Source organism: Rhineura floridana, chromosome 9 (genome assembly GCF_030035675.1).
Source record: "Rhineura floridana isolate rRhiFlo1 chromosome 9, rRhiFlo1.hap2, whole genome shotgun sequence".
Taxonomy (NCBI): domain Eukaryota; kingdom Metazoa; phylum Chordata; class Lepidosauria; order Squamata; family Rhineuridae; genus Rhineura; species Rhineura floridana.
Genome location: NC_084488.1, coordinates 96,735,411 through 96,755,288, shown reverse-complemented (window position 1 = coordinate 96,755,288; position 19,878 = coordinate 96,735,411). Strand labels below are relative to the sequence as shown.

General features: G+C 43.4%; 1 protein-coding gene across 7 annotated transcripts in view; it reads right to left on the bottom strand.

The window, feature by feature from the left end:
• Positions 1-19,878, bottom strand: part of PPP3CA (protein phosphatase 3 catalytic subunit alpha) — a 272,066-nt gene that overhangs the window by 22,781 nt on the left and 229,407 nt on the right. For all 7 annotated transcript variants that reach the window (XM_061582856.1, XM_061582852.1, XM_061582855.1 and 4 more), the window contains 2 exons: positions 11,841-11,966; positions 7,499-7,573 (listed from right to left, as the gene is read on the bottom strand). In XM_061582856.1, the coding sequence (XP_061438840.1) occupies positions 7,499-7,573; positions 11,841-11,966 (201 nt within the window). The remainder of the gene's footprint in view (positions 1-7,498; positions 7,574-11,840; positions 11,967-19,878) is intronic.

Sequence of the window (19,878 nt, the reverse complement as noted above, 5' to 3'; positions counted from 1 at the left end):
ACTGCAACTCCCACCATTCCTGACCACTGGCATAGAAGATGATGGGAGCTGGAATCCAAAAAAAATCTGTATGGCCACATGTTCCTCACTCCTGCTGTAGGGTGGCAAAATAATTACTACCTTTTTGAGACTATGAGCTATGATTCAAGTAATAGATTCTAACTAAACTAAGGCCATTCCATCATCAGTAGCTTGTGTCCATCTATTTCATACAAATTATTTTAACTGTGTGCCATCAAACAGGAAACTGACTACAGTTATGGCAGTTAGGGACCAAACTAGCTATCTGCAATAGTATTAGAATGCAAGTGGCATAAAACGGATGGTGAACATGATCAAACACAAGGAGTAATACTTCACCACTACCATTTAGAGAGTTACCCAAACAGAATTTTTCCAGGTGAATTGACAATTGCGTCAGCTAGGCCCACAGGGAATGATCTCAGAACCCTATGAGGCCAGTGGTAACAAGTCTGCTGGACATTTCAAAGATAAAATCACTTCTCCAACCTTGATGCTGTATTTGTAATCATGTCTGGGGATGTTACTAGAGCACTGTCTGGTTTAATTTTGTGGAATGAATTTCAAGGATGTAGCAAAGTGCTTGGAGTGGTATGGCTGACCTTTTGTATATTCAACCACTTGCTCATCAAGGTAAATTAAACCTACGAGAGAGAGAGAGAGATTGACTGTCTGGGTTCAATTAATGCCTTGTAGAAAATGGGGTTGGACCCAGACACCTTGAAGGAGATGGCAGGGTGACCATTCCTTTAAAAGGCTTCTTTGTACACAGAGGACTGCAATAACTTTCAGTTGTTAATGTCCCCCTTTGGGGCAAGGTGCTGTCTGTTCAATTGTAGGATCTCCTGGATGACACTGATTAGCTAGACCCATTTCAGTCTGGCTGCAGAGCTGGCTATGGCACAAGAAGTGCTTTGATTACACTGATGCATGACCTCTGTTGGGTGAATGCAACCCCATTAATTCTTGAACTCCCATCTGCTTTTGGTACCAGCAATCAATGATAACTTTATGGGCAAGCTCTATGAGTGGGGGTGGGAGGCATGGTGAGAAAGTGGTTCTGACCCTAATTCTATGATTGTTCCAAAAGGTTGTCTGGGTGGGGGGAGGCATTCTGTAAGATTCTTTGACATTGGGGCAATAGAGTCCCACAGGGTTCCATCATGTCCTTTACTATTATCTATATGAAGCTATTGAGTGAGGTCATCTGGGGATTTGGAACGAGATGTCATCAGTATGCTGATGATACTCAGCTTTATTAGCTTTAGAAGTGCTAAACTGATATCTGGAATTGGTAATGAGCTAGACAAGGGCCAATAAACTGAAACTCAGTCCCGACAAGATGAAGGTTTTGTGGGTAGATGGTTCTCAGGATCAGGGAGATGGCATTCAACCAGTCCTGTGAAGGGTTGCACTCCCCCTAAAGGATCAAATTCACAGTTTAGGGAATTCCTCCTGGATCCAGCTTTGTCACTAGAGGCCCAAGTTGCTTCAATGGCACGGGGTGTCTTCTACAAACTTCATTTGGTTTGCCAGCTGTGAACTCTTATGGACAGGGATGGTCTGGTTACAGTTATCCATGCCATGCTAACTTCCCAAATGGATTCCTCTAATGCATCACATGTGGTGCTACCTTTGAAGATGGCACAGAAGCTCCATCTGGTACAGAATACAACTGCCTGGAGTTTGATCGGTCTTTGGATCATATCTCACTAGCATTAAAAACTCCACTCGCTGCCTGTCAGCTTTCAAGCCCAATTCAAAGTGCTTGTGCTGACTTTTAAAATGGTGATTGGCTTGGGACCTTAATAAATGACATTTCTAGAGGGTGGGTATATATTTTTTAATTTACAAGAGTAAATGAAGTATATTGCACAGCAACAGATAAAACATTTAAAAGCAATACAGTTCAAAATTTAAATAACTGCACAGGCCTGTTGGCATAAAAAATCTTTGAGAGATGCCAGAAAGTCAAAAGCGAGGGTGCCTGCCAAATCTCTGCTGGAACAGCGTTCCACTAAATGCCTGACTTCTGGTTGAGGCACTAAGGTGGAAAGAGTACCTTCTCCTGTACCATCCTGCCTGCACTTCTAGATCGACAGGCAAGGCCCTCCTTACCAGAGGTGAAGTGGGTGACAATTAGAAGACTGTTGAACACCCTACTAGGGAGGCTTGTCTGGCACCAATTTCATTCAGCTACCAGGCCAAAGCCTTTTCGTTAGCTCATGAATTTACATTTTAGCCATTTTAAATTTTGCTAAGAGTTCTGCTTCATCTGCTAGCTGCTATATGTTCTTATTGTGGTATTTTAATTGTATAAACTGCTCTGAAACCAATCTTTGTAAAGACCACTATAGAAATGTTTTAAGCAAATACATTTTAATCAATCAACCAACAGCTTACGCTACTATTTTGTTTGTTAATATTAACTTCTATCTCTGCTGAAGATAACAGCAGACTTGTGTGCTTCCCCAAGTAAAATTTCACTTTATAGTCTCATTATTACACACAGAACTAACCATGGGCAAGTGATATTTTGATTACCATGCCACCTTTCACTCACAATGAATTCAACAAACTTGCCAACATGGAATACTCCCAGCTTAATTCCTTATCCCGTATGCTATACATCAGCACTGAATCCTTAGCAAGTCCCATAAACTGTTTATAAGACAAGTTTTATAGTTATATTTCTGTGAAATTATACTAAGCAAGAGAAAATTAGGCCAAGTAATTGAGAAAAAGTGCTTGTGCTGTTGATGATAGACCAAAGGACAAATCAAGTCCTCTGGTGTCAAGCTGTCTGTCATAAGTGCACAATTTTAATTAGTACCTCCTAAGGTTTTTAATTAAATGAAATCCACTAAGCCAGGAATGCCATTAATTAGGAAAGCAACTCAAGGTGTGAGCCAACTGTATAGACTAATTCAGGTTGCTAGGCAATACGCAGTTTCTTTACTAATCAGCATATTGCTTTGTTTCCTCCCCCTTAAAAATATTTGATGGCAAACAGAAGATTAACCAAAAAAGGGGGGATGTATTGCATTCATATCTGAGTTTGTTTTTCCTTTTCCTTCAAGCAAGCACATTAACAAGCCAGAACAAAATAACATGTCAGAAAGCCTATTTTTATTGCTGATAGCCACCAGTCCCTGAGCTATTCATATTAATTAGAAGCAGCCAGAGGTTCTTCTAAAATACACGGCAGCTACATCAAGGTATTTGTTTATCAGAGCTCCAGCAAGAGAATTCTACAAATATCTATCTATCTATCTGTATAAATCCTCTATTTCATTATGTTGAGAGTATGAGAGCTGAGCCAAAAACGTTTCACATTATTTTTAATGAAAAGTGCTCCTTTCCCATGCTATCTGCTGTGCTTTCCTCCCATTAACTGTCACTGATTCTCTGTGCTATTTTTTCTTTTTGCACACCTGCTCACACTGCTGTTTAATCTGGTTGGCTGTGGAAACCCATGTGATTTTGTTGATGGTCCCATGCATCTGGTGTGACGTCATCAAAGATGTCTGCTAATCAAACCATGTGGGATGCCCAAGGCAATCAGGTTAAAAAGCAATGAGGGTAAATGAGGCTGAGGATAACGAAGGCTAAGAAGAAGAATGTGAATGTTGAAGCAGCAGCAGCTAGGGTAACACAGAATGCAGAATATTTATCAGAACAGTGTACACATTCAACAAGGGGGGGGGCTTTTTTGTGTAAATAGTTTTGTTGTGCCAAATAGGCTATTTGACACAGTTATGTAGTGGAATGCATACAGTGCAGACTTTTATCAATACACATGACTGGGGCCAGCAAAAGATTGTTGGTGAGGAAAAACAATTTGGATTTTTTGAGAAATCTGAGGAGAAAAACTTGAAATTTTCTGGGATAGTTTGCCTTTCCTTACACAATTTTGGTTATGAAAGCTGACACTCAACATTAAGTAATGATAATGCACCTAATTGTGCACCTAATTTAATTTTCTTTAAAACAGTTCACCGACCGATCTGCTGCCAAAGACCTTTTGATATAAGGCATATCTCATCCTAAGCATGTGTTCACAGGGACTTACAGAGCAATCCTAGCCTTGTCTATTCAGAAGTAAGTCCTACTGAATTTAATAGGGCTTATTCCCAGGAAAATGGGATTTGGATTGCAGTTTTAGCCCCTAATATGTATACTTCATATTGAAATCTGAGATTCGTATGTCAGTAGTCTTCAGTAGCTTTGTAGCAGAGTCACAAAAGTCAAATAAGCTATCCTATGGTACAACTTTAACTTGTCACTGCTAAAAATGGGAACTGTAGTCCTAACAAAGAAGCTTTATAAAACTTTTCACAAGTCTTGAACGCAGAAACAAAATCTGTCTCATGCCTCTGAAATGAGGAAAATGTAGTCTAAGTACAGCAATTAGGGGAAGCAGAAGTTATATGAAAATTATTCCATTAAAACACAGGAATTAACTTATTCATATTAATGTAGATTCTTAATAAGATAGCAAGATATGGCTTATAGAGCATTTGGTAGACTGAAAGGGCATCGAAATAATAGATAATAATACAGTGCCCTCACAATGAGATAAAATTACTAGCATGTCTGCAATAAAATATATTATCCCCATCACAATATATATATGTGGTTTGCGTAAGATAAAACTACCTTACAGGTTTTTATTTCACACTTAGCTGGACCAAGAACCCGTGGCCTAGGCTCTGTATCAGTGATAAGGTATCTGATGATGGACTCCAATGCCCTCCATTCTTGACCACTGGCCATGCTGACTGGGACTGATGCAGGGTGGAGTCCAACAGATTCCCTACCTCTGCTTAAAATGAATGTCAATACCAACTATAGCAATCAGACTGTAGGATCAGGACCGAGATCCTATTTCACTACTACAAATGAACAATTTGTATTCCAAATATATAAGGCTACCCATTCTTATCTACTTTCCTTCTGTATCTTATTTGGTCTTAAGTGGTTTTTTTAGGTCCTATGTTGCATAGGTAGAGATGCTAGGATGTTAACGCTCCCCACCACCACAAAAAAAAGTTTCTGAACTTTGATTCACATTTGAACATTTAATTAATAAAAGATACAGTAATTTAAGACCCAAAAGACCCAAACCTGGCCTGTTATGTTCTCCCAAACAGCTGATCTGATCTCTCTATTTCAAACAATGAAGTTCAAAGTTTGTATTTCATTAGGACCATACAGTTTTCAGTAACTTGTATTATGATATTATAATAAGTCATTTTAAAAGACTTATCAAATACTAAGCCTTAAAACAATTTTAAAGCTCCAGGTCGTGCAATATGCTGAAGAGGGTTACTCTCAAGGTTGGGAGTGCCATGCTGAAAGGAAATCTAGCAGCTATGCATGTTAAATACACAGTGCTTGTCTCTTCTTTCTTGGAAGAGCCATGATCAAGCTCTCGATCTATTGGGGGCAGAGTTAAATCTCTGAACACAAGCTTGTACACACCACCTTGCCAGGGGAAATTGCCTTGGCCCTCTGATGAGTGGGATGTCTAGCACCATGCCAAATCCCCTCCCCAGATTTCTTTCTTTTTAAATAAAAAAATCATGTTTGAAGAAAACAAAAACAAAAACATTAAAAATCTTAACCCAAGTAAGAAAAGAGAGAAGAAAAAAAGGACATTATTATCTGAAGAGACAGCAAGAAAGGGCAGGAGTCCCTAATGCTGCTTGGGAGAAGTCCCTGCTATTTCTTATCATCTTCATATCCTAGCACAAATGAGATAAAGCCATGCTCCCCGCCCTTCCAAGCCCTCTGCACATGCCAGATGACTCAGGGAAAAGAAAGTCTCTCTTAAAGAGCATGTGAGTACCTCTTAAAGAAGCCTATTGCATCACATAAAGTGTTTTCAGTGATCACAGATAATAGCTGGATAGTTAGTGAAGCCAAGATTTATGGACTCCTGTCTAAGTGGGTGGGGTGCGGTGGAAGAGGGATATAGATTTATAATCATCCAATTATTTTGGGCACTCAAGAGCAATGGTCTCATCAGAGACTCAAAGTTATGTTCTTTCTGAAGCACAGAGGACCTTAAAGACAAGTTTAAATGCCATTTTACATCTGGCCTCTAACATAAGCTCACTCTACGAAGTAAAAATATATCTGTCCTTCTATAATCAGGCAAGGGGAAACCACCATGGAAGAAAAGTAGTTGGAACAGAATAAGTTGTAGCAGAAAAATTGTGGGCACAGGAACCTAAAAAACATATGCACACCAGAGATGGCCCAATGAAGAGTGGGCTTGAAGCATGCTCAGTTAGCATGGAAAGCTGTGTGCCAGCTGGAACAGGTAAATGCAAAACCAGGGGTGGGATGGGGTATGGAATGGCCTATACTGAAGAAATAGCTAGCTGGAACCCTGAAAAGGAAAATCCCAGTTAAGAAGAAGGGACACACTACAACATTTTGTTGTCAGACCCACTTGTTTATTCTAGTTCTGTACTTTCAAAGGATACTCCATAGTAGCAGTTAGTTTTAGGTATGGTAAACAAATGAGGGTTTGTTGCTTTAGATCCCAGCAGTAATGGATGAAAGAACTGCTTTGCTTGTTGAAACTAGAGGTCTCTTTGGCCATATTCTGTCTCCTGAATGGTTAGTCACATATCCCTTGGAAGCTCATAAGTAGGGCATCATGAAGATAGCCATCTCTATTTCATCTCCAAGTGCTTCTGGATATGTAGGTCCATTTTAGCTATCATAGCTAATAGCCATAAGTGATCATACCATGTATAAGTTTGCCTAATCATTTTGAAAGTCACCTAAGATGGTGGACATAACCACATACTGTGGTAATTCTAAATGTTCACTTACTATTTGGGGTCCATAAAGAAATTTCCTTCTAAGTCAGATTAAATACAGAACGTGACACACATATTGTATGTGTGGTTGTGGGGTAATTTGTGGATGACCTTGTACTGTTGCAAGGGCTGTTGCTGATGAACTTCTCTCCCAATGAGAGGGAGAGTTCCTTTGCAATAATGGAAAACCATCTAGCATCACTGATAGGATTCTATTAAGAAACCATGTCCTAATGGGGTCCAGAATGTTGAGCTGTGCTTAGGTGACTTCCCAACACATTCTGTTCATATAAATGTCTAGCCCCATTCTGCACAGCATAGCTTTCTACACACAACTTAGCCCTGGGATGCATTAAAAAAGGCATAGAGAAGATATTTGTTGAATTATGTGTCAATTTGGTTTGAAAATGAGCAAAAAAGGGATAGATCTTTCATTCTCGCTTTACAAACCATGCATAAAGCCAAACATACCATCATCCAGCAGGAACACTGTTTTTGGCAGCTTGGAAGAACTTAACTTTAATCCAGAGAGTTCCTCCCATAGCCCACCCCATGTCTTGTCTTGAGATTAATAAAGAAGGTTTTCAGGCACAAAAGTTAATCAGAACAAACCACTTGAGCAGAAGGCACAAGGCGCTTACCATCAAAGCCATCTTCCTCTGTTCCAAGTTCATCATCTGAGCAAATGTTCAGCACATTGACCAACATTTCTGTCACTACACAGGAAACAAAATGAGAGATGTGATGGTTCTGATAAAAATGCTGTCAATGTAGTAAAGATAATGACAATCATGGCACAAAATAACACTCAGCATACACCAATAGCACATAACTTTTCATGTTATTTGTATGAATATACAGAGAGTGAGGTCCAATATCTCATGTGGTTAAATAAGGGATAATTGGTACTGTTCACTGCTAAAACTGAAGGATCACTGTATAGGTAAAATCCTATTTTTGAATATACACCCGTTCATCCCTCCCTTTCAGTATCTGAACTACAAAAGGAAAGCCTGGTGTCCTTTCCTCAGAAGCCTGATTTGTCAGCTCAACTGGAACAGTTTTGCACAGGCTCTCTACTGTTCCCATTGAAGGTTTGCTACTCACCCCTCTCTTTCTCTGTTTCTCTCACAAACTAGGCACAAGGCTGAGGTAAAAGAGTGCTGCAAGTTAATAAGATATTTTAGCTAAGTACCCAGCAATGTTTAAACAGGGAAAGAAGGCATTTCTGTCTATATGAATGCTTCATAAAATAAGCAAAACCTAGCACTAGGTGGTTGTTAATGCAATGCTGAAAGCATCTTTCTAAGGTCAGGAGTCTTCTGCACTTGCAGCCTTTTGATGTTGCTGAGAAAAGCAGTTATGTTTAAACTATTTTGTTGAACTTGGAAGTTAGTTTAAAAGGCATTTCTCAAATTGTTCCTATCTTATATCAAGTTGTAAACTACTCAGAATACATAGTAACAACATCTCCCCAAAACATGAAGGGGGGGGGAGCACACACTATGCGGCAACAAGCTTTGCTTTGCTACCAAGTGTACATTCAACAGGGAACTATAGCTAGTTCCAGTTCTTTGATCAGTGCAACAGTATGATACAACCGTTTTCAATTATCTTTTTCCCACATCACATTTTTAGGTGTACAATTAGATGCAGACCTAAAAGACACCTTTATAGCAAATATGCTATGACAGGTAAAAAGTAACCGATATATTCAATAGCTTCTCTACAAAGAAGGAATAGTTAAAACGGCTGCCAGAAAATTATGGGCTAATTTCAAAAGTTTGGGGAAAGAGACTGAATTTTAGTTTATTTTTAAAAATATCTTATTTATAATTACATTTGTATTCCACCTTTCCTCCAAGGAGCTCAAGGTGGCATGTAAACATGGTTCTTCTCTTCCTGTGAGGTAGGTTAGGGTGAGAGAAAGTGACTGGCCCAAGGTTACCCAGTGAGCTTTGCGGCTAAGTGGGGATTTGAACCCTGGTCTCCCAGGTCCCAGTCCAATATTCAAACCACTACATCACAGTTGATTTTGCAACAGCCACTGTAAATTGGCCTAAACTGAAATTTTGCAAAAAGGGACCACTGGAAAAGCACTATGGAAGTTAGCTTGTTGGAAAAAGCAATACCACCCTTCCCCACTAATTACTTCACAATTAGGATAACAAAGAATCTTGTTGCACCTTAATAAGGGCAGACTTTACTCTATGCAGATTAAATCATGAATGACATTTTTACATAGGCATAAAAGTAAACACTTTCAAAACCACCAAGTCTGACAGCCCCTGGACTTGTACCATTACTCTTAATGTTAGGAAATTCAAAGGCAATTGTTTTATACACTAAGGAGGTTGGGCCTAAACATATTAAAGTGAAGAAGCCATGCTTCAAAAGTTATGGATTTGCTGAATAGGAGTAAAGCGCATTATAGCTTAGAGGCCACAGAGAATGTGTTACTAAAGCCTCACCATTGTTATAGCATTTCACAGCAACTAATTGAAATGGAACACGACTACAACAGAGTGCAAATATAGAATGAAAAGGGCTATCTGAGATTCTGAAATGCATAACATTCTGTAAGCTTTCACAAGCCTCATTTACCTACCTCTTGTGCCCCCAAACACTGCTAAGTCTTTGTATTTTTGAATTGCTGCCCTAGGCTCCTACTGGGAGGAGGGGCGGGATATAAATCTTTAATAATAATAATAATAATAATAATAATAATAATAATAATAATAATAATAATAATAATAATAATAATAATAATGATTTTTCATACAAATCCAAGTTTCTGTCCTTGGAAAATTCTCCAACCAACTTTCCGTACTCTTAAACCACACACCCAATCCCTTTACAATCCATCTCAAAACAAGCATTTGAAAATATTCTTAAGGCCTCACCTCATGCCTCAGGGCAGCATCAGATATGCCTTTAGGGAAAGGTTAGAAGAGAAGGCAGAAAAGGGCAAGTGGTAAACCCAAAACTACTGTCAGATAGTGTGCTTACTTACAGGAGGTAGGAATAACCTCAACCTTTATTAGTCCTCCCCTCCCATTTGCACTGCAGGCACATTGAATCATACACTGGCATATGGAATGTCATCCTCACCCTAGCTAAAGCAGCTTCATCGTGGATTTTCTTCCTAATAATGGAACCTTTCATTTCTGCGATTTCTTTCCACATCGTATGCGTGCAGATACGTAAATATGCATATATGTGTGCATATGTTTGTTTGTACACACATACATACATCTAAACACAAAACACACACACACACACACACAAAGATGTTTGTGTGTGTGTGTTTCTTTGGTTATGTTTATCAAATGTTGCAAACTACTTTGTATTTAGATGGTAATAAATATGGCACTCCCAGGCCTCTTGGGGCTCTCCCCAAGCCATGCCCTCACTAGCCTTGCTACATGCCCTTTTCAAGTGCTTTTGACTAGCTGGAATGAGTCCTCAAACTGTGTTAATGCCATGTGGTTGCCTGGATGGAGAGAGGGGAGTGCAACTTCAATGTACCCTTCTGTACAATAGTAAGAGTCACACCTGTTGTCTGTTACTCCACACACTTTTGCCTCTGTCTCCACCCATTTTTCCCCACTGGACCCATTTTTCATCCACTGGTATGCAACCCTGTGGAAATTTGCCCACAATAGAATGCAGCTCTTGGGCTGAAAAAAGGTTTTGCCAAAAGTTTCCTGAAAAAGGTTTCCTGTCCTTGACATAAACATATTGTTTGCAAACCTTTCTTTCTGTTTTAGGTCCATCTTTTCTTATCCATCAGAGATTTGGACCTCTTACCTAGAATGACACCCAATGCACACTGGATCTAAATCCCAACAATTCCTTCCTGCAAGGCATTCTATGTGCCCTCCCAGGGGCTTTGGGAACCCAACCATTGTGGCTTTCCCCTGAGTAGTAAGAAACCACAAACTCTGAATATTATTTAAAAGATTTCTGAACTGCCATTCTGACCAAAGTCATTCAATTCAGTTTACAACAATATAAAATCAGTATCAACAGAAGCCAAGTAACATATGTAATGCACACACACCCCAAGATGAAATAGCAGAAAGCAGCAAAACACAAGCCATCAAAAAAGCAGCATCTATCAGATTCAAAACTATGAAAAAGCCGGGGGGGGGGAAGAGTGTGATCACCTGTTGGCAAAAAATATGAAGTGAGATTGTCTGGTAGACATTGTTGGGAAATGAATTCAAAAGCCATGGCACTACCACAGAAAATACCTTGATCCATTCACTAGTATTTCTAATTTTCTGCAGCTTTGCATTATGAAAAAGGGCCTCTTCAAGGCCTGGGATTAGGAAGCAGGACTTTCAAGCCAAAGGCTATGATTTATTTATTTGCTTTTTGATAAAGTTTGAAATCTGACATATCTTAAAAATTAAAAACCTTATCTAATTTATGTACTTCATCTCCTATCATTTATCTGCTCCAACTCTATTTATGTTAAAAGCAAAATTTACTGCACCATAGCAGTTTTAAATAGGTTCTTACAAGCTATATTCTGGTCTTAGGCTTTGAGGAATGCTGTATAGGTGAGGCGACGGAGATTAGCAAGAACCTCACATTGATAAACATTGACATGAAAGGTCTATTGTAATTAATGAGAGGCCTGAAAAAATAATGATGCTAAACTCAGTCATCAATCCCTGATAACCCACCCTTCAGAAAATAAAGTTCAAGAAATTGAATGAATTTCAAATAAAGTGTACACTACCACAATAAAAAAAGCATTTTTATTATTGCCATTAAGAAAAAGTTGGGAACAAAAAGAACTGCTGTGCTCTGTGCATCATAAAGAAGGTTTTTTTTTAATCTGTAAGGGGTCATTTCTAATGCCTCAAAATATCTTGTGTGGTCAGATGTGTCAGCTCCCTTTAAGTGAACAGTCCATTCCCCTCATCCTACTCCACAGAGAAACCATTTCTTTGATAAAAGCAAATTACTTACCTTTCTCTCCAACAAACGGCAAAGACCAGGTAAAAACATCCATGAAATTTGGAAGCCAGTAGGGATGAGGAGAACAATTGAACTGTCTGATATTCATAACATTGTTCTCGTATTTCAATACTGCAGCTACAAAGGAAAGGAAAAGCCATTGGTTACTTACATATACCTGGGGTATGATCCTAGGGTATGATCCTTCATCATGGATGGCTAACTTGGGACAAAACCTACAGAGTTAGTGTAGTATAATACCCAAGAAAAACGGAAATTCTTACTGTGAATTTCTATTCCCGGGGGTTCCTGGAGGCCAGTCATTGGCCTTGGGAATGGCGCCTCCCTCTGGGTCAGCAGGCAGGGTCCACTTCAGATGACTTTACCCTGGGGGAGGGGCCATCCCGCTCTCCCCAGACCAGCTGGACAAGCAAGAACACCCCTTCATTCCCCTGGATCAGCTGACTCAAATGTCAGAGTCCATTCTTCCGACATCCCCTGACTTAAACAAAAAACGAAGAGTAGAAAGTGCCAGGAAATCCCCGGAAGGTCCTAACTACCACCCCACATGTAGGGCGCTGGCAGAAGCCACTAACCCCCTACCTGCATAGACCGAAAACCCCCGGAATGAAGCGGCAGGGACTGTCCTCCAGGAACCCCTGGGAATAGAAATTCACGGCAAGAATTTCCGTTTTCCCCCAGAGGTTCCTGGAGGCCGGTCATTGGCCTTGGGACATACCAGAGCCCTCAAACAGGGTGGGATTCCGGTAATGAAGGTCACATCTTAACCACCCTCTGCAAGACTCTCCGCCCGAAGGCCGCATCAGCAGAGGCCCATGAATCCACTTTATAGTGCCTAGTGAAGGTGTGAACCAAAGCCCATGTCACTGCCCTACAAATGTCTATTATGGGAAAGCTACCCTTGTATGCTGCTGACATAGAAGCCCCCCTTAAAGAATGTGCTGTTAAACCCCCCGGAGAGATTTTCCCAAAGACTGGTATGCTTGGACTATTGCCTCTTTAAGCCAGCGGGAAATTGAGGAGGGAGAAGCCTTACCTCCTTGGGAGGTCCCTCCAAAAGATACAAACAGTGCTTCCGATTTTCTAAACTCTGATGTCCTGTCCAAGTAGAAACGCAGAGCCCTACGCACATCCAGAGTATACCATGCCTTCTCCTTAGGGGAAGAAGGCTTTGGGCAAAATGACGGCAAAACCACCTCCTGAGCCCTGTGAAAGACCGAGTTGATTTTAGGAATGAAGGAGGGGTCTGTCCTCAGGACCACCTTATCCGTGTGAAAAGTACACAACTGAGCATCAGAAGAGAGAGCCCCAAGCTCTGACACCCGTCGAGCAGAGGTAATTGCCACCAGGAACACAGTCTTCAAAGTTAAAAACTTCAAGCTACATGTGGCTAATGGCTCAGAAGGAGAACTCATAAGTGCTGTAAGGACCCAGTTGAAATTCCATGAGGGGAAACGATGGACCACCGGGGGATTCCGCAGGCCCACCCCCTTGATGAACCGTTTAAAAAGTGGATGTGCAGAAACCGAAAAATCTCCCCTGCACCCTAACCAATGGCTGCTGCCTGTCGTTTAATAGTGTTGGTGCTAAGACCTTTGTCCAAACCCGACTGAAAAAACCCCAGGACATCAACAATGTCCCTAGACGACGGGTCCCTCCCCCTCATCTGACACCAGAGAAGGAAGGCCCTCCATGTAGAACAGCATGTCCTGTTAGTTGAAGCCTTTCTGGAGGCTAGTAAAGTGTCCAACACAGCCCCTGACAAACCCAGCTCCATCAACCAGAGCCGCTCAACCTCCATGCTGTCAGTTGAAAGAGTTCTGGCCGGGGATGAACCACTGGGCCCTGTCTCAACAGGTCCTCCCTGTGAGGCAGTACCCATGGCTTCCTTGAGGCCAGATGCATTATTTCCGGGAACCACGGTCTTCTTGGCCAGAAGGGCGCTATCAGAATTACCTCTGCCCTCAACACTCTGATTCTCCTGATAGTTTGAAGCAAAAGATTGAAGGGGGGGGGAAGCATACAGCAGGCCCTCCGGCCAATTCACCACTAAAGCATCTACTCCCTGTGTCCCTTGGGTTTGATACCAAGAGAAAAACCGGACTACCTGGGCACTGTGAGTGTCTGCAAAGAGGTCGATGATCGTGCAACCAAAAAGCTTGGTCACTGGACGAAAAACCTCCGGATGCAACTGCCACTCCAGGTCGGAGATCGTGGTCCGACTGAGCCAATCCGCCTTCACATTCTGAAGTCCTGCCACGTGTTCTGCCCGCAGGGACAGCACGTGTAGCTCTGTCCAGTTGAAGATGCGCTGTGCCTCTTCCATCAGGGTCCTCGACCTGGTCCCTCCCTGATGATTGAGATATGATTTTGACGAAATGTTGTCAGTCTGAACAAGAACATGACATCCCCGGATGTGCGGAGCAAAAACCAGCAAAGCTAACCTCACTGCCCAAAGCTCTAGCCAGTTGATGCTTCGTTTTGCTGGTTGACCACATACCTTGAGCCACATGTGTTTCCAGGTGTGCTCCCCAGCCCACCATGCTGGCGTCTGGCGTCACCACTTTGCAGACTGGAGAGTGCAGACTCACCCCGTGTCAGTCTGTGGGAGTCCAGCCACCATCTCAATTGTTGGCGTAGGGTTGGTGAAAGTGGAATCATCATGTGTTTCGACTGGGAGATCTGGAGTTGAAATGGAAGTAACCTTTGGAGCAATGGGCGGGAGTGGAACTGTGACCAGCTTACTATGTCCTGACAGGATACCAGCATGCCTTGTAGCTTGGCCAGGATCATCAAGTCTGTTGACTCTGACACAACCACTTGCTGCATTACAGCCTGAATCTTGGAGACCCTCTCCTCGTTGAGCCGGATCCGGAAGTTGCTTGAGTCTATCATCACCCCCAGATGCGAAATCACCTGTGATGGAACTAACATGCTCTTGTCCAAGTTGACCACAAATCCACGCCTCCGAAGGCACTCCAGAGTGGTTTCCACATCCTTCTGGCACTGCACCCTTGACGGGGCCCTGACCAATAGGTTGTCTAGATAAGGGTCCACCCTCACCCCCAGAGTTCTCAGATGCACCACCAGAATGTTTGTGAAAACGCTGGGGGAGGAGGTGAGCCCAAAGGGAAGTGCCCTGTACTGAAAATGGCTCTGACCATAGCAGAAGCACAAGAATCTTCTGTGCTCCCTGTGGATAGGTATATGAAGATAGGCCTCTGACAGGTCTATGGGCACCATCCAGTCTTTCTGACTGATGGCCTCTGAGATGGACTTCAGCGTTTCCATCCGGAAGCGCTTGTAAGCCACCCTCTTGTTGAGCCACTTGAGTTTGAGTATTGCCCTGGTATTTCCATTTGTTTCAAAACTGGAAAGAAAATTGAATACACCCCCTTCCCTTGTTCTTGATTCGGGACCGGTTCTATAGCTTGTATCGTCAATAGGTGACTGATGGCCGCGGCAAAATTCTGATGTTTGTGAGGGTTCCTGGACCTTGGTGTGGCTATGAATCTCTCCCTTGGTTGTTTGCAGAACTCCAAGGAGCATCCGTAAGAAACAGTTTGGAGGACCCATCTGTCTGTTGTTGTTTCTGCCCACATGTGTGCAAACTGTAGAAGCCTGCCCCCAATGGCTCCCTGTGGGGCTGGAGACATAGCATCATGCGGACTGGTCTTTCTTTGTTCCTTTCTGGAATTTGTTTCCAGAAGAGTAGGAGGAGGTGTGCTGAACGTGCGAGATGGATGCTCCTGAGGGTTTGTCCAACTTCCCCCAGCGTGACTTGTAGCCTCCAGAGGAAAGCTGTTTGTTAAAAGGTCTGAAGGTCCGAAAGAATTGTTGCTGCCTGTACTTGCAGTCATCCTTCTTGGCATGCGGGAGGGCCTTCTGTTTGTCTCTTGTTTCCACCAGCACCTTATCCAGAGGGTCCCCAAATAACCTGGACCCGCTACAAGGGTAACTTGCCAAACGACTCTGGGAGCCTGGATCCACCTCCCAGCTTCGTAACCAGACGTTGCGACGTGATACTGTGCTGGCTGCCATTGCTCTAGCATTGAACTGCAGGTCGTCCCTGGAAGCGTCAGCTTGAAAGGCTGATGCTATGGAAATCTTCAGCCCATTCTTAATGTCTTTGGGAACATCCTCTCTGGACGCGAGCTCATCTGCCCAGAGCATACAAGCCCTTGCCATCACTGACGTAGCTGCTGAAGCCCGGAAAGCAGCTGCCTCTGCTTCAAAGTCCCTTCTCAGTGTCACTTCCACATGCTTGTTGCAAGAGTCTCTGGTTCCCCTTCTCCCTCCGATGGGATGACTGATGATGAAGGCAGCCACGGGTGGGTCCACAGCTGGAGTTCTCAACTGTTCCATCACTTTGACTGGGAAGGAGTAGTGCTTGTCGACAAGCCTATGTGTCGGTTTATGTTTTGTGGGATTTGCTTCCACAAAACATGAAAGGAATCCGGAAAGGGAAGGCTGGCCATGCGTGGTTGACCCTCCAGAAAATCAGATCTGGAACCTTTTGAAGTAGAGGGCGTTGGTATTTCCAGGTTCTTCTCATTTTCTTCAGGGAGTTCCAGGATCCGCCTAGCCTTAGCTACGAAGGGTGGAAAATATTCGGCCTGGAAAAGCCTGCCCTTGGAAGGGGGGAGGGCTTCCACTTCCTCTGACAGCTCCCCCTCCTACCAAGAATACTGCCCCTCAGAATCTGAAGGTAGCCCTAAAGCAGCCACCACTGCCTTACTATGTCTCCTTTTCGTAATCCTTTTCCTCTTGGCTTTGTGTTTAGGCTGAGAAGAGCATTTGTGGCCTTTGCCATGCCTCTTCTTCGGCTCTGGGGATGACTGGGAAGACGAGGGGAGGGGATGGAGAGACGAGGATGAAGAGGAGGAAGAGGAGGAGGAAGTTGGAGAAGGGGACCTAACTCGCCTCCTCTTTGCCTGAGCCCTCTTCTGGGAAGGCTTCCTCTTTTTCTTTTCACAAGAGGGCCATAAAGAACCTATTCCCTGTACTTCCTTGGCCACTATGCCCTTCACCCAATGCAGGAATTTAGGAAACTTCTGTTCCCCTGGGAAGGGCAAAGAATCAGTACTCACCCCCTCCATTTGCAGGATGCACGTGTTTGGCACCAATACCTGGCCATGCCCCAACTCAATAAGGCTGTGGTTGAAGGCTTCAGGCTCCTCCGAGAGGCAGACTAGGTTTGCCTCCTCCATGGTGCTGCTGTGCGTTCCGACCCCACCCGATCCTATGGGGAGGGTTGGGCCCCCCGATAAAGCCACTCCTCCTCCACGGCTGTGAAATCAGGCTTCCCCACTCAACGCCCGGTGAGGGGGGAAGCCAAGTTGATGCAGTAGCAGCAGCTGCTGCTTGCTCGGATAGCGGACACGCCTCTGCGAGGGAGAGGTGTGTCCCACTGCGAAAAAGCCTCCCTCTTCGTGCCGATGCACCTAAATGAATCCCTGCCCCCGTGCTAAGCTAAGGATGGCTGGCGGGGGGGGGGAAGGAAGGGTCGAAGAAGAAAGAAAGAAAAGAAAAATGATAAAAGGGTGAAGTTCTTTAAAAGAGAAACTGAAACTGCTAAGCCCTTATGGAGCTCAGCAGGACCCAACCGAACGCTGCAGCAGGCAGGGCCGGTCTGGGGAGAGCGGGATGGCCCCTCTTCCAGGGTAAAGTCATCTGAAGTGGACCCTGCCTGCTGACCCAGAGGGAGGTGCCATTCCCAAGGCCAATGACTGGCCTCCAGGAACCTCCGGGGAAACATAAGGACATAAGAAGAGCCTGCTGGATCAGGCCAGTGGCCTATCTAGTCCAGCATCCTATTCTCACAGTTGCCAATCAGATGACCACAGGAAGCCTGCAACATGAGTGCAAGAGCATGAGGTAAAAATGAGCTGTGGATCATAAACGCCCAAATTGAAATCTTGCCTCTGCCAATAATTTGCTACTAGGTGGCCTTAGACAAGCCATTATCTCTTCGTCTCAGTCCTTCCATCTGCATTACGAGGGATAATAATATTGACTTGCCTTACAGGGTTGTTGCCCTTGCCCTTGTTGTATGGATTACAACCCAACAGAGTGGTGGCTGGCCAGCTGTAGGCATGTCTGGAGGAAGCAGATTATCTAGAACCATTCCAGTCTGGTTTCTGGCCTGGTTTTGGCAGCCTTGGTGGCCCTGACTGATAACCTTTATTGGAGAGTGACAGGGAAATGGCACCCCCGTTGGTTCTCCTTGACCTCTCAGCAGCTTTTGACAGCATTTACCATGGCCTCCTTCTGGAGTGACTGAAGGAGGTTGGAGCTACTGTATTGTAGTGGTTGCACTCCTACCTGCAGGGTTGCTACCAGAAAGTAGCACTAGGAGATTGTTGCTTGGCTGTATGGCTTTTGGGTTGTGGGGTCTCATGGGGGGGGGTCCATTCTATCTCCCATGCTACTTAACATCTATATGAAACCATTGGGAGCTGTTATCTGGAGGATTTGGAGCACAGTTTCACCAGTATGCTGATGACACAGAGCTCTGTCTCTCCATTCCATCTGAATCAGGAGAGGCTGTGAAGGTGTTGTACAGGTGTCTGGAGGCAGTGATGGGCTAGATGGGGACCAATAAACTGAGAATGAATTCTGATAAGACAGAAGTGCTATGGATGGGTGGTCTGTGCGTATGGGAATTACATGTACAATCTGTTCAGGGAGGGGCTGTACTCCCCCTGAAGGAACAGATTCATAGTCTGGGAGTACTCCTGGATTCCAGCTTGTCACTAGAGTCCCAAGTGGCTTCTGCGGCTAGGAGTACTTATGTCCAACTGAGGCTGATTTGCCAGCTACAGCTGTTCCTAGTCTCAGTTGTCCATGCTCTGGTGACTTCCCATGTGCATTACTGTAATATACTGTATGTGGGGCTGCCCTTGAATATGGTCTGGAGGCTGCAGCTGGTGCATTATGTGGCTGCTAGGCTGGTAAGTGGGGCAGCCCGATGGAACCAAGGGTCAGTGGTCCTGAAAGTGCTGCAATGACTGCATCTGTGCTCCCAGACTCAATTAAAGGCATCAGTACTAGCATATAAAGCCCTAAATGGTGTGGGACCCAAGCATCTAAAAGAGGGCCTTCTTCAGTATCAACCATCTGGGACCTTACAATTGTCAGGTGAGGCTTTGGTATCAAGACAGGGCTTTTTCAGTGGTGGCTCCCTGTTTGTGGAATGCCTTCCTCAGTGAGGTGTGCCTGTCTCCATCACTACTGACTTTCAGGAGGAATTTGAAAACATTCCTGTTTATCTGGGTGTTTGATTTGAGGAGACTATTCCTGGCAACCTGGAGATCACTGGATGAAAAAAATATTTTTAACTATAACTATGTTTTAGAATGTTTTTAACTGTTTTTATAACATTTTCTTTTTGTTGTTGTTAACTTGCTTTATTGATATTTTTGCTGTCCAGGGGTCCTCCAGGAGGAAGAACGGGATATAAATTCAATAAATAAATTCATTAAATAAATACATCTACATAGCTGAGCATAATTTTGTTTTCATGACACCTTATCTTCCTTTTAATAAATCCCTAATTTTCTTTCTGCAACATAATATTTATATAGACATACTAGGCATGTTTCTGTGTAAATAAAATAAGCCAGAGTTTGCTGAGAACCACACAGTTCCACACTTATTGTGTGTTTGTTAATGCAAAATAATTTTTACCAGCCACTGATAAGGACAGGTATGGCCACCACCAGACTTCTGACTCACCTTGCGCCCTTCTCTGACTTCCAATTTTGTGGCAAACCATAGCTTGCTGTTATATCTGAACTGGGCAAACTATGGGTTGCTGTTAAATTGGAAACCAGGGAGAGAATTGGAGGGCATGAGGGGAGGAGTTGGGGGAAGAGAAATAGTGAGCATCCAGGTCAAAAGCTCTATCACGTAACACCAAGCATATAGTTCAGCATTAGAGATGAAACCAGACTTAAACTCAAATAAAATATAAAGGCGAAAAATGTGCAGCCAAGCTGGATTTGACATAAACAGCTGTTCATGGCAA